Raw genomic sequence first — 27,117 nt, forward strand, 5'->3', positions numbered from 1 at the left:
AGACCGTAGCTATGACATCCTCTTGCTGTTCGTCGCAGACTAACCAAAGTCGACCCTCCTTCATCAACACTCAGATTCAAACAGCACTCCAAACCTGATGGACGACGGCAAACTTGCCTCTTGCACGATCGAAGTGCCCTTGTTCCCGACGCCAACGCGCCTTCCAGTCAATGGCTTCAATGGGTCCTTGCACGACATCCTCTTTTTCACCCCCTCCTATCGCCCCGACCCGTACTTCGCAGACCCCTTCAGCACGCCCATCACCTGGTCGATGATTGACGCCTATGGCTCACGCGTCGCCGTGCATGCCACAAGCCGTGGCACCTGCTTGGGGTTGCTACTCACAACGCTGCTCTATGTTCTGTTCATCACACCACAACAAAAGCGCTGGAAGCGTTTCCACATTTGCCTCCTTCTTGCTCTCATCACCAAAGTCATCGACTTGCTCATCATCTGCGCCACGGCAGCCCTGCCCAATGTCGGCTACTATCCTTCTTATCCTTTCATCACCAATGATCTCACTGGCGGCTATTCGTCAAGCTATCTCTCGTCCACGCTGGCCCGCGCGCTCCTCGACATCATCAGCACGCTCTGCATGTTCGCGTGCCTGTACATCCAGGCTATCGCCACACTTGCGGCATTGCGTCTGACACACCGCCGAATATATTGGTGTTTGAACATCTACCTCCTCCTCGCAGCCGTGGCTGTCCTCCTTACACGCCTGTTGCTATTCGTTACCCGAGCGTACGCCCTGTGTCGGCAGACATCCACGCCGGGTCTGGACCTTGTCCGCACTGACAGGGCCAACGTAGCCACCAACACGCTCGCACTGCTTAGCTATTGTATCGTCGCCATCTGTTCCGTGGGCAAGATCCTGCGGAGCCGGCGCAGTATACTGCTCCATGATGGAGGCAATAAAAGCTACGACAGTGCGCTGGCGCTGATGGCACTAGTACTGCTGGAGAGTTTTGTGGCACCGTTAGTCTTGACGGTGATGTACATTATGCAAAGCACGCGCGCTAGTTTCGCCACAGCAGAGACGTTCATATTGCCAGTCGTCCTGGTAGTTCTGCCATTCGGGGGGTTGTTTTCTGGAACAGCCGCATCAGCCGGACGGCGAGAGCAGCAACCTGCCAGGAACGGACGTAGAGACCGAAACAAGCCTATTACGGTCCCATCGATCGGCCCGACCATGCAGAGCGGAGGGTTTCCAGGATTGGAGTCGGAGAGGCTGGACTGTGGCTCAAACCAGTCGAATGCAAGACGTCTAGGGAATGCGCTGAGTACGGCGAACCATGAGCTGGCTACTATCGACGCACTGTAAGTATTCGCTCGACGCGTCATGCTCCAGGAAGTGGGGACGATGTAGAGCCATTGACGATCCGTCGTGGGGGCATCCAGAGAGGTCACCGCTGTGCCATCGAAAGTCAGACATCTAATGAGCAGAAAAACTTGTGTCGGGCCGGAGATCTCGAACTCGTCACTTCGTATTCTCATTGCTTGTGTACCGTGCCGGGGCATCTCAAGTATCTCAAGCACCAGCCCCACCCACCTGCTCATCTTGCACCCTCCTCTTAACCACCCTGACCCACCGCCTTCTCCTCCATTCTCCCGTCCTCAGGTTTCCATACCGTACAGCCTCCTCCCAATCCTTCTCCCTTTTCTCTTTCTTGCTCTTCTTAGCACTACTCTTCGCCCCGGGGCTTCCAAAATCGTAGTCCCCGTACGCTAGCCAGACTTCCTCCTCACGCCCACCACTCCCCGGCGGAGGCGCCAGATCCCACACCCACCCGCCGAACTCGCCCGATGCATTGTCCTTGCGATTTCCGTCTTCGAGCTCTGCGGATGGTGGTTGCACGACTCCATACTCGACGCCGACGACGAGACGCTCATTGACCCATTCGCCGGCCTCGAGATCGAGCTCCCATTTCTTGGAGTGCCAGTCCCAGCCGTTGGGCGGAAGGACGTCCTCGAAGAAGCGGGTGCCGCGCGGTCGGTCGCCGGCGATACGGGCGGGCGAGAGCGGGTCGTAGGGCGTGGGTGTGAAGAGGTGTGGCGTCCATTCGGAGGCGGAAGAGGAGGAGATGGAGGAGAGGGGACGGTGTTGAAGCTCGAAGATCTCGACTTCGCGGGTTTCGGGCGTGGTGGAGATGGTGATGGTGCTGAGGGAGGTGATGAGAGGATGCAGGGAGGTCGGAGGTGAAGGGAGAGGAAGGTTGAAGAGGGCTGGGATTTTAGGTGCTGAGCGTTTCTTGGAGGACGAGCTGAAAGGAGAAGTGGGGGAGAGCAGGGTCTTCTGGTGCTTGATAAGCCAGGCTTGAACGGTTGGATGGCCTGAGAGAATGACGGTGTAGCCGACTATGAGGAGTATGAGGCGCCAGGGGAGCAAATGCGACGTGATGAAGAGGACGAGGGTGAGCGCTGTGAGATACAGAAAGATAGTGGAGGAAAGAATCTCATCGGAAAAATTGGTCGCTGGTGCGATCAGAGCAACAAGGGTGTCGTGAAGGTTGGAGAAGTCAGCCATGGAGTTCTGGAGATCACGCATATTGCGGAAGAAGTCTTTCGAGGTTTCGGAGGCGGGTTTGATAGTGCGGGCAGGAGCGATGGCTGGACCGGCATAGGTGGTGTAGTAAGGCGTGGTGGCCGAGGTGGATGCTTGGGGTGGTGGAGGAGGATGTCGAGAGATGAAAGCCGGTACCATAACGAATAGGAGAATGATTGCCAGCGGCACGACGACGAGCAGGTATGGGTTCAGGCAAACGAAGGTGTATGTTGCTAGTAGAGAAATGGTGTGAGATGGTTGTCGCCAGGTGAAGAGGCGGATAAGACGGTTTTGGAAAACGAAGACGATGCCAATTCGTGCATTGAAGCGCCGGAAGTTGTTGGTCATTAAAGGCAAAGAAAAGGCTGGTCGTTTAACGTATTGGGAGGACCGCCGATCGACCGAAGAAACATTGTCGCCCTCATCGTCAAGGCTGTCTGTGGGAATGACTTGGCCAAGGAGTTTGGTGAAGAGGCGATCCTGCAGCGACTGTCTTCCTTCTTCTGCCTTCTCAGCTTGCTTTTCTTCAGCTTTGGTTCGTAGCCTTGATGGCGAAACCGACTGCTTGAGTCGCCTGGACCTGCTGGCGCTGGCTGTCGATGCAATTGACTCGGCATCTGAAGCAGAAGTGTCGATGTCACTGCCTGGCACGGCCAGCAGAGGAACTGGCTCGTCACGATTGGCGAAAGCGTCGGCCGTGAATTCATCCATGTCGTTGCTATAGCGTCTCAAGGACCTCTGATGACTTCTCTGCTTCAAACAATGGACAAGTGACGTTGTTTGTCGAGCACGTGATGATGGAAAGACAGCCGGCAGATGCGGAGCGGAGTTTGGTGGGGTGCGTGGCTAATGGTACGGCAAGATCTTTGTGTGGCTCTGGGTGGCTTAATCTGGCCTAAGATACTAAGGTTTTCGGCATGTTTTCTTAGCCCAGCCAGGAGCCAGGAGCAGGGATAGGGGATGGAATTTAAATGCAGCATTACGGCGTGCAAAGAGGACTCCAGAGTCGAACCCCTTGTTTCTCAGGTATGCTCTGGATACGGGGTACTTGTACCATTAAACGAGTATCCGTACATGGCAACGAGTATGCACACCGCATCGTTGAGCCGAAGCAAACGATTAAATTAGCGAGATAAGCCCGTGCAGTAGCAGCTATTTTCTACTGTCGCCATTTTGAATTGTGTTCTGATCGACGAATTTGCTGGGCCTTCATGGCACGGGCGGCTGAGCACTAGCGACCCCCTGCAGGCGCTGTCATTGGGGCGAGCCTGGGTCAAGCCGTAGACCCGGCTCAGGAACAAGAGAGCACGGCAACCAGCAGCACGGCTAAACCCAAACTGGTTCTCCCTAAACTGCGGCGCTCGTGTACTCTGTACTCCCTCACCGTTCGAGTTTGTTCAGGTGATTCGAGTGAAGACGTTCAGTGCATCAATTCAAGCATCCATTGTGATCTGGACCAGATCCTTCGATCCCCCTTCTTTGTCCCCCGCTCACCCATTTGCGGCGGCCACCGACGACCCGCTTCTTTCACGCGTTTCTCCTCGATGCCGCATCGATAGCCAGCGGCGAGATCCAGGTCGCGGCGACTTGACCGTCCTCCTGTACCATCATCCTCCTGTCAATCATGGCGTGAGACCGCATACGACTGCTAGGACTTGATATAAGTGGTTGATTCCGCTTCGCCATCATGCCTTTCAGGTCCAATGCATCTGCAGGCAGCGAGGGCAATGGCGCTAATAAGAACACACCTTCGTCCACAGGCAGATCGAGGGTGACAAACGTCAATAATGAGGGAGATCATGGTGGTACAGACCCAGAGCCAATCCCAGCCACCACGACTTTCCGAGCTGATCCCGCATCTGCAGCCCAGCTAGCGTCTTCCACCAGCACGTCCTCCCTGCATACCTTTGCTTCTGCCCAGAGAGCAGTTCCTCCTTCGGCATATCATGGCCAAAATGACAAGCAAGGTGCGGCCGCGAGAAGGAGACAGTCGTCAATCCCAAAAATTCCCATGGGCCCTCGGCCGATGGATTTCTCGACCGGCAAAAGGTGAGCCAGCGATCGTGCCTGCAATGTCGCCCCAACGCAACTAATTCCTTCCCAGGTCCGCCAGCAACTCGGCAGTCCCGCCAAACGCTGTTAGGGGCGCCTCCGCCGTCGCTTCCCAAGATCCTTACACTCATGAATTCAGCATCAATGACATTTCTCGCTTCAGTTTCGCATCAATAGCTCCTCAGCACCATCAGCACCATCACCACGACCGCGAAGACCTCCCCGAGTACGACAGCTTCCTAGAGCCCACCTTTAATTTCGACGACTTTCACGATCACATCACGACTTCCGAGCCCAACCTCAGGGATTTCCCTCTCCCTGGCGGTGTCCGAGGGAAGCCTGTAGCTGAAGAGCCCCTTCTGCCCAACTCTCAACCATCAAAACAGTCCACACAGGGTGCGATTCCAATCCCTACCAGAAAACCATCCAATAGTACACAATACACGACTCCTATCAGTCGGAAGGCATCTACTGCCTCAACGACGTCACGGATCTCTAACAAATCTGACTCGATGCAAGGCCAAGGCAACCCAACCCACCAAACCCAGTCCATCCTACGAGGACGTCGCCAGAGCCAATTCCCTCCGAACGCATTTAACAATCCAAATGCGAGCTCGACAAGTGGCTCCAAGGCGCCCCGAAAATCGGTCGGTCCAGGGACTTTTGTTCCCCCGGATACCAAGCCTGAGAATGTGAAGCGTCGGCCCAGTGTTGGTGGCAGGAAATCAAGTTCGGACAGCAAAACGGGCTTGTCGCTCCGTCTGGCAACCAAGAAGGGAGATAACGCGACGGAAACTAAGTCCCCAAGGGCGCTTCGTGCAAAATCATTCATCAGCGGAAAAAGTCTAAGCTCTAATGACTTGTTGACGCCTTCGAGAAGTCCTGAAGGTAGCCGGCCGACCTCGTCCTATGCCCCAAGTACCCCAAACCGACGCAGCGGCACGCCTGGTCGGACCACGACTCCTGGTACCAGCAAGAGAATGTCTGTAATGCCGAATCATGCTTCTGGCCTGGGGGCCCGTACTATTAGCCCCACCGATGCTAGAAGGCTAAAGCGCATGTCTATCGTGCCTCCCGCGCCTCCTCTCCCCCACAGCAGGATATCCCAGGCTCCTCCAACACCAACAGAGCCAATGCCAATGAGGCCGCGCTCAACTGTTCAATCACCCGCTACTGGGAACCGTAAGAGCTTGACTCCCTCATCGTCGAGGACTACTCCGGACCCAAACCGGAAGTCCTACAGCTCAGGTCAGTCGCTGTCATCTGCTACGAGCTATGCTTCCTCCGTCCGCAATTCGGCATCTTTGAGTGCCAGGCTGTCACAAAATTTGAATTCGTCCCGTTTACCAACCCCGAAACCGCGTATTGATCTATCAGGTGCAGCACCGATCGATGCCGAAGTTCCACCAGTCCCGGCCATACCAAAAGCATACGAGTCTCCTAGCAGCGAGTTCGATCAGCCATTTTTCTCAGCACGATCGTCCAGCCTTCCTCCATTTGACTCGCCCATCACAGGCAGTCCACATGTCACCAATTTTGAGACAGCTATGAAGGCTTTGGAGACTCCCCGTGCACCCAGCCCGTCTTCTAGAATCTCACCCAATCTCCCGATCCCGGAACCTGAACTCCGGCAGAAGCCACCTCCTAAGAACTCGAAGAAGAGCAATCCATCGCTCCGCTTGCCGCCACTCACTCTACTTCCGCTAAGCACGCCCACTGCTGCCAAGATCAAGGCTTTCAAAGAATCTAGAGCTGAGGCTGCTGATGCTCCATCTACGCCACCACCTCTTCGCAACACGAAGACGCCGAGCACCCCAATGACGGCATCAAAGGCGAGCTTCTTCACGAGGAATCATCGGGCAGCGGAAGAGAGTATCATGAGAAGCAGCACTTCGCACCATGCGCTTCGGCCTGATCCACTGCTGTCTCCACAGGATGAAAGCCCAAGTCTACCGGTCTTTAGTTTCGAGTCGGGTTCGGTCCATGATCGGGGTATTTCGCCCTTCGTATCATCTTCTTTGCCAAAGAACGATGATCTTGCAAACTATATGCGGCCTAATTTTAACACGGAGCTCAATAGAACTGTGCAGCCAAAGTCCAAGCCAAATGGGCCGCGTGCGCCGAGTTTCTCTGTGACACCGAAGATGTCTTCTGAGCCCTCTCCAGTTGAGAAATCGGAATCGGAATCCACTGGATATCTCCGCAAGAAGCTCACCAAGAAGAGACCCGACGCAAAGGCAGAGGAGAAAGTTGTGGAGCAGGATGTCGGCAAGTACGACAACATGCCACCACCAAAATTGCCAGCTTCCGCCACGTGGTCAAACAATCTCTCAACGGCATCAAGTCCCGTTCTGATTCAGAAGCCTACTACCTATCTTCGTTCGCGCCGCCAGACATCGGATTCGAGTAACACTTTCCACTCTCAACGCCAAGAAAGCATTGATAGCAACATCACCCATGTGTCAGGAGCTCGACCTTCAATGGAATCTGTGCGGTCTTTCATGCAACACTCCAACCGCTCTGGATCACTTTCCAGCGCTGTGCCTCAGCAAAAGCCTACTCCGAAGGCCCAGCCTCAGCCTCAGCCTCAGCCTCCGACCCCGGTGCAAGAACCCCCTCTTGATCGTGACGACATGATTGCTGAAGATGAGATGAAAAAGCTTGCATCGAAACGTAGAGACTTTGAATCGGCGGCGCGCGAGCTTGATGCACTGAGGAAGCGTGCCTGCCCAGCCAAACGGATGTCAGCAAACACTGCATCCCAGCTCCACAACCTCAACATCTTCGAGAGGGGCGAGATTGTCGACTATCCCGATATCTACTTCTGCGGTACGCCACGGTCTCGGAAAATTGTTGGCGATCCGGCCAACACTGCAACAAACTTTGGCTATGACGATGACCGAGGTGACTACAACATTGTTGAGGGCGATCACCTGGCTTATCGCTACGAAGTCGTTGACCTACTAGGCAAGGGCAGTTTCGGTCAAGTCGTACGGTGCATCGACCACAAGACGGGAATTTTGGTGGCGGTCAAGATCATCCGGAACAAGAAGCGCTTCCACCAGCAAGCACTGGTTGAGGTTAACATTCTTCAAAAGCTCAAAGAATGGGTAAGTCGCCCAAGATGGCCAACGACCATTTGACTGACAGATTTGCAGGACCCGCATAAAAAGCACAGTGTTGTGAGTTTCGATCAGAGTTTCTACTTCCGGGGTCACCTTTGCATCTCAACCGATCTACTGGGTATGAACTTATACGAGTTCATTAAAGCGCACGACTTCCGTGGCTTCTCCTTGAAGCTGATTCGCCGCTTTACGAAGCAAATGCTCAACAGCTTGATACTCTTGCAGAAACACAAGGTCATTCATTGCGACTTGAAGCCTGAAAATATCCTCCTGGCGCATCCGGTCCATTCAGAGATCAAGGTGATCGATTTTGGGTCCAGTTGCTTTGAAAATGAAAAGGTGTACACCTACATCCAGTCTCGCTTCTACCGATCTCCAGAAGTCATTCTCGGCATGTCTTATGGCATGCCAATTGATATGTGGTCGATCGGTTGCATCTTGGCTGAGCTTTTCACTGGCTATCCTATCTTCCCTGGTGAGAACGAGCAAGAACAGCTGGCTTGTATCATGGAAGTCTTTGGCCCACCTGAGAAACACCTGATCGAGAAAAGCAGCCGAAAGAAGCTGTTCTTTGATTCGATGGGCAAGCCCCGGTTGACTGTCTCAAGCAAGGGCAGGCGGCGACGACCCAGTTCCAAAGATCTCAGACAAGCTCTGAAGTGTGATGATGAGGCGTTTCTGGACTTTATTACAAGATGCCTACGATGGGATCCTGCTCGACGAATGCAACCTCACGAAGCACTCCGACATGAGTTTGTCACCGGAGTCAAGATGACCTCTGCCAGTCGTCGGAACCTGTCTAGTGCGGTAAACTCTCCCATCAAGAGAATGAACTCAACAACTGCTCCTAATGGGACTCGACCGTTGCCGCAGCCACCGTCTTCTACATTGAAAGTAGTCACCAGCCGCCAAGAACCAGCCACCTCGCCGAGTAAGAGCGCGCCTCGACGGCAATCGACGGCCACGAATTTGCAGACAGGAGCTCAGAGGAGCAGTGCGACCCTGCCGAGGGTAGCAACATTGGCGCAGCAAGGTCGCAGCAGACCTGACCTTGCCACGGCGGCTGCACAAGCCAGCCTTGTGAAATAGATGTACGACACGTGTTCTAAAAGAAGGATGTATGATTTGAGGGTTTCTATCTTTTAATTGACGAACCACATACGGACGAACATATCAGCAGATGGAACGGCGAGCGGCTTCGGCCATGGATTGGTTGGCATTCCAGTGGCGGAATCCAAAAGTCGGTTGCAAGAGACGACTTGGATCGTTGGGCTTGATTTTGTCAGCACCTTAAATTTTTATACCCTTAGCTTCACTGACAGAAGCTCGTTTGGCTGTATCGGGAGGGTTTGAAGTGAGTAGGTGAGAGGTGAGGTGAAGTAGAGGAGTCACTCCAGACAGGGAGGGAATGCGTATACAAGATCAATACCTTTCTCCTTCAAGGGTCGTAAACTGGGCTACTAGATTGGCTCTTCTGTAGAACCTCACCTGGCCTGGTGAATTCAAAAACTACCCCAATGTGTCGGCCACGAACTCATACCCAGGCATTAGGCCCTTGGACCGCCGAGTGACTCATTCCCGTCCAGCACGTTGAGGTCTTGGCACTGCTGCCTGCTGCCACCGAGCATTATATAAACCCTCCTTCCTCCTTCTGCCTCTCTTACCTTTTTTCTTCTTCCAGCTTCCTTTGCCAATCTGGCTTAGATCAAGTGTAGTATCTGTTCTTCCGTAGCTTAACAGCTCGGATGTGTTCTACGGAACACATAACACAAAACTGTTAACTTGTTTTTGAACTCGCCGTTGGTCTGCCCATCCGCTGAGCTTGCTTGGTGGAGGGGCGCTGGCATGGTGTCCGAGGCCTTACACTGCTGCCTTGTGATGCTGAGGCCTGGTTTACCTTTTCATCAACTGCTTTCTTCTTTGAGAAGAGGGCATTGGGGAAGAGGATGGTGGTGCACCTGTCGTGAGAGGAGGTGGACTATGAGATGGACAATGAAGGGAAGGATAGCGAAGAGCAATAGACATGCCTACCGTGGCCGCAGCTGTCATTAGGAAACTGGATGACATTCATACTGTATAAGACACAGAGTGATAGCGAATTGCCGTCATCGTTAGCTGTCCGTACCTTGCATGCGGCTCTGCATGGTCGACTGTGCCCAAAAAATTTCCCGCAGTCTATCTATCATTTTGGACTTTTGGCTTGCATAACTCATTTCGCCTTCTTTCAGCGAGTCAATTACAACAGCAACGGAACGTCTCGTCGTGTTCCTCTGCCATCCAATCGCTCTCCTACCTGCATTCTACCCGCGTCGCTCATCCTAATCTTTCATCATGGCGCACCCTACCCCCAACATCGATCCAGCAATCTTCACCACGCTCCAAACCAAGATCGACGAAGAATCCTCCATCCGCGACAGCCTACGCACCTTTACCGACTCCCTCGGCCGACAATCCCGTCTCGTCACCTCCCACCTCTCCCGCATCCACAACGTCCCCTCCGCCGCGCTGCGAACACAGATTCTCGACCCGGTGACCCCCCTCCTGCAGCAACAAGCGCAGACCGTGCAGGAACTCGCCCGCACGGCCTCCCAATACCCCTTCTACAAGTACAACGGCCTGTGGGCGCGCGAGGTGCAGACGGTGGTGCAGTCGCTGCAGCTGCACGAGTGGCTGCTGTCCAACACGCTAATGTCCCTCGAGGACGTTGGCAAGTTCTTGGGCGTCGCGGTCAACGTCAAGGACGAGGACGTGTTTCACGTCACGATCGAGGATTACCTGCTTGCGCTGACGGGTACGGTGGAGGAGCTGAGCCGGCTGGCGCCCAATAGTGTCACACTGGGAGATCTGGGAAGGCCGCTGCAGGTGGGGAGGTTTGTCAAAGAGGTGCACGCGGGCTTTCAGCTGCTGAATTTGAAGAATGACAATCTGCGCAGGAGGGCCGATGGCGTCAAGTACAGTGTCAAGCGGTGTGAGGATGTGGTGTATGATCTGAGCTTGAGGGGCTTGGTGCCGAAGGATGACGAGGGAGGTGAGGACGTGCAGAGTGGAGGTGCCATGAAGTTATGAGGTACGGCAGCACGACCTAGAAGGGTTTGGGCTGTGGATGCTACGTGATCTCTGTTTCACAAGGAGCCCTTTCGCGAAGGAAGGACAATCATGGTGGAAAGGATTTGACTCTGAAAGAGGCAGTTTCGGCGAAAGATCAATTCATGGCAAGGTCCAGGCGGAATTTCCTGGAGGATAAAAGTACCTAACAAGATACACGCACAGGTGGGAGGAAACTGTTATTCGATACAGCTACCTCATATGATACCGTGACCTCGAGAGAGGCCAATGCAGGCCTGTTCAGTCACTGGGTTTATGTTCCACCTTGGAAATTCCCGTTGTCATGCAATCGTCCTCTTATGCTCATGCCGAACAAGTCCTCCAATTCCATTGTTGCGCCTTGCCATGTCTTCCCAAGAATGAGCTTATGGCTGAGTGGGCTTCTTGAGCTCCTCGCCGTCAACTCTCACGCTGCTGTCAGCGGTAGCAGGTTCCCGGAGACCACTGCTGCTCTGGGTGCCCAACTTTGCGTTGACGCCACCGCTGCCAACATTGACCGTTCTCTGGTCGGCGGACTGCAGGTCTGCACTCGCTCCGCCGATGGGCTGGTCCGGTAGGGGCAGATTGGCCTTGACGCGGTCAATCTGCTCGGTCTTGGATTCTTGTTCCGAGAGCATTTGCTGGAACCATTGTTAGTGTGTGGTCTTGAGAACGACCTGGAGAGGTGGGAACGGTACCTTTAGTGCTGCAGCGTCACCGCCCTCGGCCATGCTAGGCGGGTTGCCGCCGTGGAACTTGGCCTCCTTTGCTTCAAGGTTGCGGACATCTTCCGCGGTGACGTTGAAGTTGTTGTCAGACATATTTGCTAGATTAGGTGACAAGGTAGTTGCTTATTGTTTTGTGATGTCTAGGCTTTGTGGACTGTTGAAAAACGCAGATATTGAAGAAGCACACGAGCAGCGCAGCAGCAAAGTTCTTATTTGTGGTTGTGCGAGGGGGACCTGGCATTTTGTCGGGGCTTCCTGCGTCATCGAATTGCATCATGTGCGGGTATGGAAAACATTTCCGTTAGCCAATGACGTAGTCCAGGTGCCTGAACTATCAGGGGCAGACACGACTAGAATCTTCCCAAGATCGTCTTCGACATTTGCGCGGAGACTTTAGAAAACGTTGCCCATACAGTGCTCATAGTGGTACCAATGTTGAACAGTTACGGAGGCCTTCCGAGAATATACAATTCATCTCATTCGTTCGCAGACAACAGTGTTCGGCTCACATGTTGGTATTCGTCATTGCCTTGTCATTTTTCTCAAGCGCCTTCACGCAAGCGGCACAGGTACCCTTGACTGGCATTACGACTCGTCTTCTTCAAGTGAGTGCTTCCTTGCTGGAAGGTCGCATCGCCTAAGCTCGATCCTAGTTCGACGACATTGCCACGACTGCGGGCTGGGGAGACTTACCCTCAAATTATAGCCATCTATCCTTCAATGGCTTCCTGGCTCTTCGACCCAGTGCTCCAGAGCTTGAGGGTACCATATCTGAGCATGACTTGAACTGCGCCGCATCATCACCAAATGCCGTATATGGAACTCGCTACAATCATCAAGTGCCAGCGACTCCTGAGATCAGCCTCCTACATGACTCGAAGTTCTCTTCGTTCGCGTTTCGATCTTTCAAGATCAAGCCTTTAGATTTGCCGCCCTTCTCTTATGCCGTGTTGAAATTGAGAGGCATCCCCGCTCAAGGCGAAGCACTGGAGTGGAGTGTTGACTTTCCAAACGGCTTTCACGACATGTTCACCGTGAAAATTGACGAGTTTTCAGGCAAAAGCTGGAGAGGACTCGACAGTCTCCAGATTACAGCCGATTTTGTCAGTGGCGACCAATATATGGACTGGGAATTTTGCTTCGACGACCTCGAGGTTGCTCTCGAGCGTTAACCTACACAGATGTTGGGATGTGAGAGAACCTTGCGATGAAGAATTGAAGGCCAGATATGCGAACCAAGAAGAGGCCTTAATGAGGGTGTTCATCAATGGCTGACAACCTTCGCGTGTGCAGCTTCGGTGGCCCAAAGCGCGGCTCCGGATCGGATCTCTGACCACGAATACGGTAGAAGCAAAGACCCAAAAGACGTGGGTAGCTTCACCTACCTCAGTCTATCAGTCACTTAGAATTCGGGCTGCAAGATCGTGGTTGCCTCAAAGTCTACCACAGCCAATCAGATTCACCAAAGGCTCGCGGGCGTGAGGCAAGCTCACTTGCAGAGCCCCAGACTTACCTTCCTCCTACTTGTTGTCATTCCTCTCTTGCGCACTATCTTAATCCTCCGCACCCTTATACTGCTCGCCTCAGTCATGCCTACTGTCACGCTTTAGCTGAGTCTGTGCTATCTTTCATATATTGTCGTCCAAGTCACTCATGCCGCCCCAGCTCGCTGGGCAGATCAAAAGAGACATTTCCAGATACATCAGTACTCCGTTCGAGCTGTTCAAATCTCTGGAGAACGCCTTCTCGGGCTTGGGGTCTTTGGTATGACCACATTCATCGTCTGTGTAGTCATCCTTGCCCGATGCCTCTGCGGCCCGGCTGCTGGGGATATAGAAGATGACGAAATAAGGCGGCGAATCAAGCGAGAACTACAGCCGAGAGGCCACGGTCGCAACCGTGTCGTAGCGTGGATACTTCGGCGGACCTATTGGCACAGCCACACCAGATCAAGATGGCGATGCTTCATCGATGCTCGTCGCGATCAAATCCATCAGCTAGTCTACGGCCACGACTTGTCGACCTGCCGGGAGCCCGAGCTCCCGCCTATCCACATTGCCAGTCCATCAATCACATCCATCGATCTGCCACGAAATAACACACCTACAACTTCCCCAGAGTTTGGGGGCAAGGCAGCCTCCCCCACAAGCCCTCGGCCCTCTCGCGACCGTGCAAAAGCTGCAGCTCGCTACATAATCTCACATGAAGCACGCGAAAGCCCGTTGTCGAGAGACCTGCCAATCAACCTCAAATCACTACCTATTGCTCATCCAATAGCCACGAATCCGCCACAACGGCATATCTCCTTCGCTCCAGTCACCGGCGAACGCCCAAGAAGCTCCCTCACTGCCATTCGCAGCCTTCCATCGTCCCCGAAGCGTAAATCTCAGGAGGACCGGAGGGTGATGGGCCCCCTGTTTTTAGAGGCCTCAGAGTGGCCATCTGAGGGCCCTACAGGTCAAGACAAGGGAAAAGCTCGTCAAAGTCAACCCGTATCGCCTTCACCAACCGCAAAGCACAAAGAGAGATCTGCTCTGCCAGTCCCATCAGTACCGAACACACCAGCCATGCAGCCTGGAGAAGAGCCGAGCAGTACTGCGAATTAAGAAGGGTTTCAGATAGCGGGCAATGGCGAAAATTATCCCTCCCTCTTTTCTTTGTTCCTTGTCTCAGCCATGCGAAGACCAGGTAGCTTACCGAAACTGCTCTAGACAACATCTCGGGTTCTCTATGGTAGGTCTCAGATTGAGGGCTGCTTCAGGTCACCACCGCTTCCAACATGACTGAACCGAATTGCAACCACGAAACCTATAAGACCTGCTTGCTCGCAAGACGGATCACCATCAGTCCTGGCCTTGACAGTCCAATCGCTGATGAAAGTAAAAGTTCCAACAAACTTCCTCATCCCAACAGCCATGTTCATCGGAAGATCCACTTTTGTCACCAGCAACGTCTCCGTGGTTGGTAATTGGACTTTCCCAGTGACACGAGCAGACTATTTACCTCATAGCCGCCGCGATGTGCCCCATCTCTCCGACAGTAGCAGATCCGGTATCATCTTCGGAATTCTTGCCTCTCTCGTTGTGGTCGTCCTCTTTGGTGTGTACTTGGTCAAATGGTTCAAAAGAGGCGAATGGAGTCCCTGCTGCACTCAAAGCCCATCGACTCCTGCTGATATACCAGGCCAACCAAATCTAGCAAACCCAGATGATCCGAATGACAACAACGAGAACGCCTGGCCTAGACCGAACTCTACAGAGCATGCCAATCAAACCAGCAATGCCGGTGAAAGCCTCCTCAATGTCGGAAGCACTTCACAGGCTCCTGTCCTTGCTCTTCACAGCGTTCCAACTATGTTGAAATCAGGCCATCGAAAGAAGTCGCCGTATGTTCAGCCACCCCTTTACACAGCAGCCACGAGATCGATGCTTCATACTGAGCGACATGAAATTCGGCCAACGGCAGTACAGCCTGTTTATGACCAATCGAAGACTCATGCCGTGTCTGCTAATCTCCTTGCCACTCGAGACAGACCAAGTACACCGCCGGCAGCAACAGCATCCGATATCAATGAGAGTGTGCCATTGAGTCAACAGCCTAATACGATAATGGTGCCCGACGAGCCACCTCGCCTATCCGTTCTTCGACCGATCTCGGGGTTTGTGCTTGGGCCCAAATTCCGCAGTATCCCTTCGGCACAAATTGCGGAAGACGCTTTTGGGCCTAATAACGACGCGGGCGATGCAGCATCTGCCCCTTCGCCAGTTGGCAAGGAACCTCAGATCATGAACCTGAATCAGCAAAATCGAGCCGCGATTCCAGGGTGCGCAGGAGCAGTGAGAGGCATCTGTACACAGAGCAAATGTCCAGGCCTCAGCTACAACAAGAGGCTCAACCTAGTCGTGTGCAAGGCTGAAAAGTATGCGGCCCAAACTTTCTGACTGCAATTGCTGAGCGGCCTGCTGGCAGAGGTGACTATGGCGAGCTTAGAACGAGGTCTCGTCAAGGACAAGTCTAACGTGAGACGGTATTGCTGTCGGTCATGGTATGCGCGGAGCAGACTGTATCGCTGCCGTTGAGCAAGAAGAGGTGGGAGGTTGGGTGCATGCGTCCGATTACACGATGACCGACGAGAGAAATCAAAAATCAACATCGACAGACATAGACGAGCGGCTGTAGCAGTGTTGGCAAATCACAATATAGACAAGATGAAGCGGGCGAGACCAGCCGAGAGCTGTGTGTCCTGTTCTGTTAGAAAAATGACTTCTTCCAAAGACCAAAAACTCGACTACTGAGATCGCGCTCAGTAGTTGAGAAACCCGAAGGTTTTCTGACGGATTTAGATTCACACACGCAGTCTCTTTTGTTTTTGAGTGTAACCGACCACTCTTTAACTTGATCATAGGCATCGAGGGATAGGAGGAGGATTTGGACCCGCTAGATGTTACCACTCGATGCGGGAAGCCTTGACCTGAGGCACTCTCGAAACAGAGCCACTAGCGGTGATTCCGGTGCTGGTTGTCGACTATATTTTGAGAACAAACATAACTATCCATCAAAATGAGATGTTGCTATGGCCAGAGGAAGGGGGAGGTGAGGTTGGTGGTGGCTGCCTTGGCTGGGCAAATGGTTTGCCTTGCTTTCATCAGACGAATACTACTGGCAGTCTAGCTAGAAGACGATCTTTTTAATCATGCCCGCAGAGATATCTCAGCCTGTTCGTCTCAAATAGAATACTTCCTCTGTGAAGTTCCGGCATCGTCCTCGCTGGAAAAGCCTGCTTGCGTCCGCCAGCTACCTCCATACCAAACCGGTCGGGTCGCCTCGGGTACCGGAGGCGTCGTCGGCGTCTTGCCAGCGGATGCAGGCCCTAGCGTCCTTGCTGGAAAGTGCTGGCGCTGCAAGACCGCCAGTTCATAGCCGTGAACCATACTGTCGTAACGAGGCAAACCATCACGGCTCTGGCCATCGACACCCCGCTCGACATCTGCCTCTGCGCCTTGTCTAGCAGTCTCGGCGAATATGGCGGCTCTACGTCGCGAGAAATGCGTGCGGCGAGCCGTATAGATATCCTGTTGGGCCATTACGGCGTGAGTGCGGGCACGCCGTCGGAGATTGTTCAGGAGGCCGATCACACCGAAGATGAGTCCTGGGATGACGATGACACCCAGGACGACAGCAGCGATGATAGCCCACCCGACGCCGATGGTCTGAGCACTCGAAGCGAAGTGACCGCTGTTGGGAGCTTGCAGGGTCGGACCGTTTGTCGGAGCCGTGGTGTTACTCGTGGCCAGGGTGGTGTCCATGGCGGCTGCAAGTTGTCGCGGAAGCTCTGAGTATCGCTGTTTCGCGCGCGGATCGAGGACTTGAGAAGGTGTGGGAGACGATGGTGGCGACGATAGAGCCGTACTGAACGTAGACGAAGCCGTATCAGGGCTTTTTGGTTTTTGGAAGGTGATTCAGAGGCTGGACGGTGCAAATTGTTTGTTTTGGCTAGAGGTAGATATTCAGCACTTTCAGACCTGCTTACAATCAATTCAATTCGACTGTATATATGTGAGCCTTCAGGTACTCAATAGAAACATATGGTACTGCTGCCTGGGGCTATTCCCAAGGGTGGCACTAGCTGAACCAGATATTCAGTCTCAGCCGCTGAGTACCTCATCCAGTGTCTGAGTACCTGCTCCCACTCACGACCTATAAGTATACCGTTGAATAGTAGATTGCTAGACGCACTTTATTTCTCGTATTCACCAACAATATCCGCCGTCAAGCCAAAATCACAGGTACCACTTCGCTGTCGACATTTCACTGAACGCCACTGCCTCGTAACCTCCCACAACCAACAAACTCCAGCCCAACAAACATGTCTCCTTCATTCCACCCCCTCATCACCCTCGTTCGACGTCTAGTACGCAAGACCACACCCATCCGTGGTTCCCAAAACAAAAAGCCCCTCGGTCTGCACTCCACAATCCGCACCAGGAACCGAACGGAGACCGCCCTCCGCAGCGCCAGCTTCTCGCCCTCGTCTGCAACCTACCCCAACCGTGAGCGTGACTGCGACCACCACGGCTCGGACTCCGCTACCAATGGCGCTGACAGCACGCCAGCAACCTCGACGCCGTTCCTACCAGCCTGTCCGTCACTCCACGCGGGAGGCAGCAGCGCATTCGCGACACAGGCGGATCCGGCGTGCCAGACGTCGGCGTCGCGCATGCGCGCCTGGCAGCTCAGTGAAGCGGAGCTGCTGCCGAGGGAGATGCGGCCGAGAAATAGACTACTGTGCAGACGGTGGGAGGTCAGGGTTGTGCCCGAGCGGGTGTGGGGCTTGGAGAAGGTTTTGGAAGTCGACGAGGAAGACGAGATGTGGAAGGCGGAGGAGGAGGTGGTGGGACTGTGGTTGAGGGGTCAGGAGCTGGACTCGTGAGAGGGGTGATCGTGGTGTTATTGGGGAAAATAGAGTTATGTATAGGAAACTGAGGTGTGAGATGTCGTGGATGCCTAGTAAGTAGTACGTCCTTGCGCTAAGTTTTCGTCGGTACACAGCATTTTCAGACAGGTTCGCGACAGAATAGCTAGGCAACAATGACTCACGTTGCAGGTGCAGACCTGGTCCTGGTCCTGATTCCTGGAATCCACTCGACAGTCCTGCTCAGCTGCTGCAAAAGGTGATGCCGCCGTACTAGCTCCAGTCGTTGCGTCAAAGATAGAAGGACGCACTTGAAATCGATGGTTGTGCACCAGCCTGCCGGCTGCTCTGGTAGCAGTATCATTACGTCTCCATTCTTTATTCTGCTGAACAGCTAAGACTGTTGATTTTCAACTTAACTCTGCCTGCTTCATGATGCGTATCCAGCCATGCAGGCTAGACTCTGTCCAGCGGCTGTAATGAGGCCAAGGATTCCGCTCGATAACTCGTCTAACAAGTCTTCACGGCAGGGATTACCGACAATGCCCATAGGTTCACTCCACACGTGGACTCAGCGCGCAGACCCCATTGTTCCTCCCTCCTCCAAGCAAAGCCGAACATTTTGCTGTGCCCGCTCCGAAACCCCAAAGTCATGGTCTGCGAAACCATCTTTCATCTCCAGACATTGTTTCGCTGCTGCTTCTCACAGTGGTCATAGACTTCTGAGGCTCGCGGGCCTCATCGAAACCAAAGCCGATCCAGTCTCTCTTCTTCTCCTGAAGCCTTTTCATTGCTTGCAGGGGAATGCCGGGTTCGCCGTCCAGACTGGTTTCACGTCCATTGCCGTGCTTTTGTGCCTGTTGTGCTCGATCGCTGCCCCGGAAGCACAAGCGCCATAAGGAAGACATGGTTGCGATTGAGATTCGAGCGTGACTGGCGAAGGTGACTGTGGAACGTGAAGTCGTCTTAAAAAAGACCCGGAAGTTGTTAGGGTCAGGAGTTTTTGTGATCACATTGACAGTCGACAAAGACGTGTATTCGATATCTTCGTCGAGTATGCTGCCATATAGTTTGTAAGTCGGTGGATGGAATTGAAGTGCGCCGCGATGTTCGAGAGTACTTGTACATTATGACAGCAGGAACAAACACCCTTTGCGTGATTCTGATAAGTTTGAGATGGTTAGGCAGCATTATAGATTTTCGTGTTTATTTGCAGCTCAGCTGAGTACTGGAGGTGCTGAACCACCGGCATCGAAAGTGGAGTTCGGGCTGATATCTCGTTACGGTAAACAACACTTTGGAGTTGAGCATATGATGTAGGCCTGAGCATGATGTCAAGCATACATGGTAGTAAGCGGAGCGTCAAGTAAAGACGAGATGGCTACAAGCTAACTATCAAGTAAAAAGGATATGTTGAAGAGTGAACAAATCGTCGAGCCTGTTGGGGTGAAGAGGCCTACGAGCTGCCGGCGGCCACAACTTGCTGAGGACAAAAGGCTCTCAAATTTCTTCCGGATGGCATAACCAGCGATTTGAGAATACCACGTCCAGCCATTAGTTCAAGTCTGACGCGCAACATTGTCGCTTCCGGTGTGTATTGTGCAAATCTCTCGATGACAAAGTAAGAGTACCTCCAAGCGATAAGCATGAATGGCACCTTCTCTCCTTTTCACGATCAGCCTTGCCTAGCCGCCAAGACAGCCTTGTCCGGGTCCTTATCGATAATCAGCGCAGGCGGGTCTTCGAATCTTTGGATTGACTTCAGTTGCGAATGTGAATTTGCGCCCTCCCGCAGCACTGAGCCGACAACCGGGCTTCGCGCAATAGACTGCGATGAAGTTGTTCACAGAATCATTCGACAAGAACAGATAGCCCCCGTTCCCCCAAAATGCCGCGCGACCCTCTCATCGGGCTGGTAGGGAAGCCCTCGTCTGGGAAATCGACGACATTGAACAGGTGGGAACCTTCGAGCGCAGTGTAGATGGACACACTGACCAGGACGCAGTCTGACAGACGCGACTTCCAAAGTCGGTGCGTGGCACCAATATCTCCCTCATATGCAACCATCCGACTAACCGATCTGCGTAGGCAACTTCCCGTAGGTGCTCTGGTCCACCTGTCTGCCCCGCGAAACTAAGATCCGGACCAGATTCACGACGATCGACCCGCAACGGGCTATCGGGTATCTTCAGATTGATTGCGCTTGTGTTCGACACGACCTAGCCGACAAGTGTCGCCCGAACTACGGTTCCTGCGTCAACGGCAAGCGCTCCGTGCCCATTGAGCTGCTCGATGTCGCCGGCCTCGTTCCTGGCGCACATGAAGGCAAGGGCTTGGGCAACAAGTTCTTGGACGATCTCAGACACGCAGACGCACTTATCCATGTGGTCGACGTCAGTGGGACGACTGATGCCGAGGGCAAAGCCACTAGGGGATACGATCCAAGTGTCGACATCGAGTGGCTACGCGGCGAGATTGTGCGATGGGTTCAGGGAAACCTTATGGATAAATGGGGAAGCATCAAGAGGAGGCATATTGCGATCAAGGCGAACGCGGTGGAGACATTGCAGGGCCAATTCTCTGGGTACGGCTCAACCAGCTCGATAGTCGCACGCTGCCTGGATCGCATGGGATTGAAAGAGCCGCTCGAGACATGGGACGATGCAACGATCGAGAGAATGGTCAACGCTTTCGTGGACGAGAAGTTCCCCACCGTGCTGGCCCTCAATAAAATCGACCACCCCGATGCAGATCGAAATATCGCCAAGATCGCCAAAATGGTAGCACCTGAACGGATGGTTCTGTGCTCTGCTATCAGCGAAGTGTTTCTGCGCAAGCTCAACAAACAAGGATACATCAAATATCGAGAAGGCGATGAGTACCTAGATACACGAGAAGACCTGATTGAACAAGGTGACGAGGATGGTGGCGGGCTGAAAGAACTGGATGAAAAACTCAAAACGCGCATCGAGAATCTGAAAGACATGGTGCTGTATCGCTTCGGTAGCACGGGCGTGGTGCAGGTTCTAAGCCGGGCAGCTGAAGTCTTGGGACTAGTACCCGTCTTTCCGGTCCGAAATATTCACACCTACGGTTCAGGCTCGAGCGGCGCAACGGCCGTGTTCCGCGACTGCGTCCTTGTCAAAAAGAATAGTACTGTCGGCGATGTTGCGAGGAAGGTGATGGGCGACGCCCCCATTGCATTCATCGAAGGCGATGGCGGCAGACGCGTCGCAGAAGAACAGCTGGTCAGCGTGGGCAAGAACGACATCTTGTCGTTTCACGTGGGCAGATGAAATGCCTCTCCATACCATGCGCGACCAAGCGATGCAATTTTTGATACAAAACAAGCCCTCCGTGCGATGCGGAACACAGCCCTCGAATTTCAATGACCTTTCTGCGCCGGTCAGCATGTTTCGCAAACCCGCAGCAAGGACAACTCACGCTCCCCCGTTCCGAGTTCATACCAATCACTGGCGTCGGTGCCTCCGGGTGCTCCTCCTTGGCCTTCTCGTTACTGTTCCTCTCGTCCTTCCTGGAAATCGCCCCGCCGCTCGACGTCTTGGTGTCCTGATCTTTCCCCTCCTGGAACTTCTTCATGCCCTCTTGGGACGCGTCTCCTTGTACGTCGTGACGGTCGCGCTCGACGGCGTGGTCGTCGCCGGAGCGGCCTCCCCAACCCGGCCGGGAATTCTGCGTGCCCTTCTCTTGTGCGTCGGTGGACGCGAAGAGGCGCGAGGACGCAGGCGGCAAGCGGCGCGGGGACGTGCGTGCCGCTGAGAGGATCTGTGGAGCTGGGAGGCGAGGCATGGTGAAAGTGTGTGGTCGAGTATGTCGAGGTTCGTTGGACAGAGGGCCGAGGTGTGTCGGTACAAGCTGCAATGGTTTTTGGAGTAGATGGGACTCGAATATAGAAGGTGTTGCGGTTTGAGGATGCCCTAGAGATTGAATGGACCTTCTCAATTCCACACAGCTTTCAGGTCCTGCTGCACTTGCTCCTGGGGGTGCTGCGCAAGAGCCACGGTCGTGATGTCACTATGATCCTTGGAAGCTTATCGATAGTGGTTGGGTGTGTACCCCATACTTTCTGCTCCGGGGAGCGCGAGGCGGGTACCTGCATTTCCATTTCACAAACGGTAAGCATAGTGCATAAGGTACCTTTTAAACGATAGAAAGTATTGATCCAGAAGTGTTGGACACGCTGCCGCCGGGGGACAACAGTGGAATTAGAGGAATGATGTGCAGTGTAAGGTTTGAATTCTTTTTTTGTGGCATTCGACGTAGCCGCCTGGAGTCTGTGTATATGGCTTGAAGATGCGAGTTTTATAACGAGAGTTCATGCATCATCCCCAACGAACGGCATCAACCGGCTCACAGAGGAAAAAGGCATTCTGGAGCATTGGGACTTGAAAGTTCCAAATTACTCTCCGGTCCAAGCATCCGGGTACAAGGTCCCGAACAGCTCTACGATGCCATCGTTATCCAGGCCCCTCGTGAGACCCAGTTGAAGGAATATTCTTGCGCGAACAGGATTGAGGAATCCGCTACCGATCACCCACTCTCGCGTGGTCGCGAAGCCGGTGTTGACCTTGCGACTGGCAACGATGCTCTTGCCCGTGGCGTTGTGGACCTCCTCTGCCGCCGCACGGGCGTCCCTGCTGATGCCGCCGGCGCCGTTGCCGGCATAGACGATGCCCTCTGCACCGTTGTCGGAGGAGAATTGGAAGAGTTCCGGGTTCATGTCCTGGTGGGAGTAGAGGATGTCGACTTTGGGCAGACTGGTCAGACCGGAGACGTTGAAATATTGCTTGCCGGTTGCTAGTGCCGCCGAGTAGTAGAAGTAGGGCACCTGGTTGATGTAGTAGCCCAGGACACCGGCGTCAAAGTTGTGGAAGGTGTCCAGGGCATTGGCGTGCGTCTTGGTGGAGTAGAAGGCGCTGCCGATACGGTCGCTGAGAGAGATCATGGCACCTCGGCCGCGTGCGTTGGGGGCAGTGGCCAAGATTACGGCTTGTAGGACATTGAGCGGTCCGTCGGCGGAGATCGCAGTCGCTGGCCGCATGGCTGCCGTGCATACGATGGGCTTGTCGGTCTTGACCGTCAGATCAAGGAAGAAGCAAGTCTCTTCCACCGTGTCGGTGCCGTGCGTGACGACAACGCCGGAGATGTCGGATTTCTCGACCTCGGCTTGGATCAGTTCAGACAGTTCTAGAAGATGTGTCGCATTGATAGATCCCGAGGGCTCGTTGGTGACCTGGAAGGTATTGATGTTCGCGCGCTCCAACAGCTCCGGGACGGCCTCGAGGACTTGCTCAACGCCGAGGCCGACCGAGTAGCCACCCCCCAAGCCCCCAACGGTTTCTGTCGACGAAGAGCCGACGCTCGCAATGGTACCGCCGGTGCCGAAGATGGTCACATTCTGTAGGGACGAATTGTATGGTCTCTCCCCTTCCTGACGAGTCCAGAGTTGGAGGTGAGCTGGGTTAGGAGAAGCTCTAGCCAACACAGGCAGAAAGCACAGCAACGATTGAACCCTCATTCTGGAAAATATTCTTATGGCAGAAGTGCTTGACGAGGCAACTGTGGCCGTGTAGTGGCCGTCCAGTGCTGGTCATATTTATAACCCTCTTCTAGCTGCGAGACCGGCAGGTCAGAGGACTGGTTCTGTTCATATTTTCGCCTTGGCTGAGCACACCAAGGTACACTCGGCGACTTTGTTGCTTCAGAAGGAACCCAAATCAGTTATCCGGAAAGACGGTAGGGCGGACTAGGTGTACCGAAATCGGTGGGCGAAGAGACCACGGACCGCATTTGCCCACGACTGGTAGCAGTTCTCCGTGCACCAACGTTGCGTGACTTCGCAGAAAGCTGCGAGCACACTGGTCTCTTATCTAGCCAAGTATAGGCGGAGTATACAGCCAAGCATAAGCGGGTGTACCAAGATACTTAGGCAGAAGGCTGGAGGGCGTGAGGGCGTCTTTGGCTGGTATGAGGTCACCATCCCAGCCATCCACGTGGATAGTCGAGTCAACTCATGAATTCTTGGTCAATGTCTCATGACATATGAGAATCTGAAATGAGGTCTCAGCAAAGTGTATCATCTCAGCACAAGACTGGGTGAGGTAAGGACTGTTGTAACCGGTTTCGTGCTTGGGCAACGGTGGCCCTAGCGGCGCACTTATGCAGTTCAGTACCTGCACCGGATCCGCGCTGGGGTTTGTTTGGGGACGCCCGAGTATCGGGTACCTACCAAAGGTACCTCTATAATGGGGAGAAGATCAAAAGCTATCTCCACCTAGCACGTGGGTGGTGTGTAAGGAACTCGCTACTCCGTACTCCATACCGAGGTCTATGCCCAGGTTCTTATCGGGGCCAACCAGTGTTGACTTCTCCTGGTCGAATGCCAGCTTCAGTAGCTGCACGTCACGCTTGTTTGTTGACTCGGTCGGCCTCGACCACCAGGTCGTGCCCATCGCCCCCATCCTCCGGCGGCTCTTCATCGACCCTGCTCATCTTCAGACCCTGTACCCTGTGCCTGAAGCAAGAGTATGGTGTGGGATTTCGATCGAAACACATTCGTTGGCGGCCCAAGTCGCAGCAACAGTGTGAGGCAATCCTTTCAGCGCGGGATCCTGCCAAAATTTGGTCTTCTGCCGTACTCTGAGGTCAAAAACCCAAGTATTGCTCCTATAGAGTTGTCCAGCCTTGCATGCTGATCCCTGTGGTCCAATTCTAAATCGCGGAGTCGGTCCTGGCTCTGATACAGGGAGTTCATATCCCCGAAAATCGATTGCTGTGCTCTGCTGACGTCTTCAAGAGCTGACGCCAGATCCGGCATTGTCGGTCCTTCGCTGTACGCAGCCAAGGCCGCGTTGGACGCCAGAGTGCTCGAGTTTGTGCCGGTGGTTGCGACCGAAGTCTGGGGCTGGGGAGTGGCACCGCCACGGTGATGGGCTCTGGCACCGTTGGCACTGCGGATGTCGTTGCTCGGCTGTCCTTCTTGCCAAAACGGCTCCCAGAAGCGACTGAGTGCCCCGCGGTCGACTAGGAAGGTGCTGCGAAACTGTCGCTCCGTTGATGCTTCCGAACCTTCGCTGAATGATGGACCGAACATGATTGTCTCCTCATCTGAGTAAAAAGCTGGGTCCGTGACTGCAGCATGCTGCGTGGCACCAGCTCGGGGATCCGACTTCTGCATATCCGTTGACATAGGGTCGGAGGAGCAATTGTGGAGGTCCTCCAAATCGTCGAACGGAGCCTCATCCTCGTCGATCGGTGTATGACAGGTGATGTGATCGGGGAGGACTGCGGTATGGTTGGCAGTAAGCAAGTCCGGCGCTGACTCCGCTTTCCGCTGGGCGAAGCGTTGAAGCTTTCGCGGGTCAACGAGCCGGCCCCATATCTCAAAGGTAGATTCCTTGCCATCAGACTCCCGTCTCATATACTCGACGCAGAGCATGGTGCGCATCTCACTGTCCTTGATGTTCTTGTCTAGATTCCACTCCTTGAATTTCCTCCGAAATTGCCTTTCTGTTGCCCGGAAGCCATGATCTTCGTCAAGAATCGTGCGCACTTGACCAACGGTCAAGTTGTCGTCGGAGTATAAGCTTGTGATCAGGTCTCGCCGTTGCGCCCATGCTTCTACCGAATGTCGAGGCTGGGGTTGGGCTCGTCTCGAAGAAATTGAGCGCGGAGGCATGTTTGACATATTCTGCTATCCGTTTGATCGTAAAAGCAGGTCATACTTCTTCGCGATGTGAAGGAAAGACTCGGCGAAGTCATCTGCACAGGTAGGCCGAACGGCTTGATTTAAGCTATCAGAGCATTCTACAGCTTCTACAGCATTGTGGACACAGCGAAAGCCGTCGAACGCAAAGCGACCGGCCGTCTATCTTATGGCCGCGTCTCACCGCAGCACTGCCCCTCACGGCACAGCCTCAGCCACACGCCACATTTGCTACCCACGTCACTGGGGCCAATACGCAGAAACCCAGAGAACGCATAAGGACCGTTTCATATCGTCGCGAGCCTCCATCATTCTACGTAGAACGTTGCAGAGATCAAAACGACAAAATGCTCAGATATTCCTGGAATTCAAAGCGACCAAAGAGGCAGCATAAAATTGACTTGGACCACGCCTTCAGCATGGAGCAACGTATCTATCCATCTTGCTCTTCTCTTCCACGTATCTCGAAAACAACAAACAATCAATACACATGGCACCCCAGCACCATCCATCCGCTTTCGGGCCTCACAACTTCTCCAACCTATCACTTCCCCTAATCAACGCAACTCTGGATCACGATCCCACTCAGCAAAATGGAGTTTCTACCGACGCAACCGTCAACATAGCATTCGGCATCTTCTTGGCCATCCTCAATACCATTGCTGTCGTCGAAGCTTGGAGACAGGCTCGACAGCAGAAGCGACAATCAACTGGCCATATCGAAGTTCACCTCACCATGTACCCGAACTACCCTGTCAGCAGAGCGCTGATGCCACGACCAATGCCGGTCGTCGTGCCTTTGCGGCCAACACCAGGCCGTGGAGGACTTGTCTGGTCACACATGTCACGAAATCGTCAAAACCAACATTTTGGGCTTCCCTCCTCATCGACCGGAAGTGGAGTTCCCATTATCATTGGCCGCACACCTGATCGACAAGGAGTCTTAGCCAGGTGACACCTGGTTGCGATGCTGGTCATGGAACCAAGCAATAGAAGCGCATCGGCGTGCTTGCTCGGAAGAGGAATTTGATCGTTCTTTGGACTGACGACCTTGTAACACTATGGGCACTTGTCCATCGGAGCCATGTCGCCCGGGTCGGCGTTGGGCGAGTTCCGGGGGCAGCTAACAATTTTGGTTCGCTCACGCGGCAGGTCTTCGCTACAGATCACTCGGACGGCGAGCCTAGTTGCATACAGCTAGTGGTCACACAGATCTGTAGATTGGGCATAGCAGCAGAAGATGATGGTCTTGGTACTCACCACATCTCCTCCCCTGCAGCTATGAGCACTACCGACAATACTTCAGCACTCGAAGATCTGGCGGATGCGATAGCAAGAGCGGCCACGATTATCGCCTCGTGCCTTCGCAATTCCACCTGACGCTCCCCAAGACGTCACTTCTGCCAAAGCCTTCCTTCTCGAAGCCACCTCCAGCTTGCAACGTC

General features: G+C 53.9%; 11 protein-coding genes across 11 annotated transcripts; 5 read left to right on the forward strand and 6 right to left on the reverse strand.

Annotated features, from left to right (window-relative positions):
• Positions 1-97: 97 nt before the first annotated feature.
• On the forward strand, positions 98-1,324 carry HMPREF1541_02614 (uncharacterized protein; the record flags this gene model as incomplete). Its single annotated transcript, XM_008716969.1, has 1 exon — positions 98-1,324. One exon carries the CDS (start codon positions 98-100, stop codon positions 1,322-1,324), a length of 1,227 nt encoding a protein of 408 aa, XP_008715191.1.
• Positions 1,325-1,531: 207 nt separating this feature from the next.
• HMPREF1541_02615 (uncharacterized protein) lies at positions 1,532-3,256 on the reverse strand (the record flags this gene model as incomplete). Its single annotated transcript, XM_008716970.1, has 1 exon — positions 1,532-3,256. The coding sequence occupies one exon, from the start codon at positions 3,254-3,256 to the stop codon at positions 1,532-1,534; it is 1,725 nt and encodes a 574-aa protein (XP_008715192.1).
• Positions 3,257-4,232: 976 nt separating this feature from the next.
• Positions 4,233-8,811, forward strand: HMPREF1541_02616 (uncharacterized protein; the record flags this gene model as incomplete). Its single annotated transcript, XM_008716971.1, has 3 exons — positions 4,233-4,594; positions 4,650-7,707; positions 7,756-8,811. The coding sequence occupies 3 exons, from the start codon at positions 4,233-4,235 to the stop codon at positions 8,809-8,811; spliced, it is 4,476 nt and encodes a 1,491-aa protein (XP_008715193.1).
• Positions 8,812-10,053: 1,242 nt separating this feature from the next.
• Positions 10,054-10,788, forward strand: HMPREF1541_02617 (uncharacterized protein; the record flags this gene model as incomplete). The annotated part of the gene is made up of 1 exon (XM_008716972.1): positions 10,054-10,788. The coding sequence occupies one exon, from the start codon at positions 10,054-10,056 to the stop codon at positions 10,786-10,788; it is 735 nt and encodes a 244-aa protein (XP_008715194.1).
• A 404-nt stretch (positions 10,789-11,192) lies between these two features.
• On the reverse strand, positions 11,193-11,627 carry HMPREF1541_02618 (uncharacterized protein; the record flags this gene model as incomplete). The annotated part of the gene is made up of 2 exons (XM_008716973.1): positions 11,193-11,447; positions 11,505-11,627. The coding sequence occupies 2 exons, from the start codon at positions 11,625-11,627 to the stop codon at positions 11,193-11,195; spliced, it is 378 nt and encodes a 125-aa protein (XP_008715195.1).
• Positions 11,628-12,043: 416 nt separating this feature from the next.
• Positions 12,044-12,706, forward strand: HMPREF1541_02619 (uncharacterized protein; the record flags this gene model as incomplete). The annotated part of the gene is made up of 2 exons (XM_008716974.1): positions 12,044-12,139; positions 12,188-12,706. 2 exons carry the CDS (start codon positions 12,044-12,046, stop codon positions 12,704-12,706), a joined length of 615 nt encoding a protein of 204 aa, XP_008715196.1.
• A 3,552-nt stretch (positions 12,707-16,258) lies between these two features.
• Positions 16,259-16,840, reverse strand: HMPREF1541_02620 (uncharacterized protein; the record flags this gene model as incomplete). The annotated part of the gene is made up of 1 exon (XM_008716975.1): positions 16,259-16,840. One exon carries the CDS (start codon positions 16,838-16,840, stop codon positions 16,259-16,261), a length of 582 nt encoding a protein of 193 aa, XP_008715197.1.
• A 2,994-nt stretch (positions 16,841-19,834) lies between these two features.
• HMPREF1541_02621 (uncharacterized protein) lies at positions 19,835-21,242 on the forward strand (the record flags this gene model as incomplete). Its single annotated transcript, XM_008716976.1, has 3 exons — positions 19,835-19,902; positions 19,952-19,981; positions 20,096-21,242. The coding sequence occupies 3 exons, from the start codon at positions 19,835-19,837 to the stop codon at positions 21,240-21,242; spliced, it is 1,245 nt and encodes a 414-aa protein (XP_008715198.1).
• An 89-nt stretch (positions 21,243-21,331) lies between these two features.
• HMPREF1541_02622 (uncharacterized protein) lies at positions 21,332-21,756 on the reverse strand (the record flags this gene model as incomplete). The annotated part of the gene is made up of 2 exons (XM_008716977.1): positions 21,332-21,343; positions 21,391-21,756. The coding sequence occupies 2 exons, from the start codon at positions 21,754-21,756 to the stop codon at positions 21,332-21,334; spliced, it is 378 nt and encodes a 125-aa protein (XP_008715199.1).
• Positions 21,757-22,366: 610 nt separating this feature from the next.
• HMPREF1541_02623 (uncharacterized protein) lies at positions 22,367-23,485 on the reverse strand (the record flags this gene model as incomplete). The annotated part of the gene is made up of 1 exon (XM_008716978.1): positions 22,367-23,485. One exon carries the CDS (start codon positions 23,483-23,485, stop codon positions 22,367-22,369), a length of 1,119 nt encoding a protein of 372 aa, XP_008715200.1.
• A 1,080-nt stretch (positions 23,486-24,565) lies between these two features.
• HMPREF1541_02624 (uncharacterized protein) lies at positions 24,566-25,645 on the reverse strand (the record flags this gene model as incomplete). The annotated part of the gene is made up of 1 exon (XM_008716979.1): positions 24,566-25,645. One exon carries the CDS (start codon positions 25,643-25,645, stop codon positions 24,566-24,568), a length of 1,080 nt encoding a protein of 359 aa, XP_008715201.1.
• Between the last annotated feature and the right edge of the window lie 1,472 nt (positions 25,646-27,117).

This window comes from Cyphellophora europaea, assembly GCF_000365145.1.
Source record: "Cyphellophora europaea CBS 101466 unplaced genomic scaffold supercont1.2, whole genome shotgun sequence".
In the NCBI taxonomy this organism is placed as follows: Eukaryota; Fungi; Ascomycota; class Eurotiomycetes; order Chaetothyriales; family Cyphellophoraceae; genus Cyphellophora; species Cyphellophora europaea.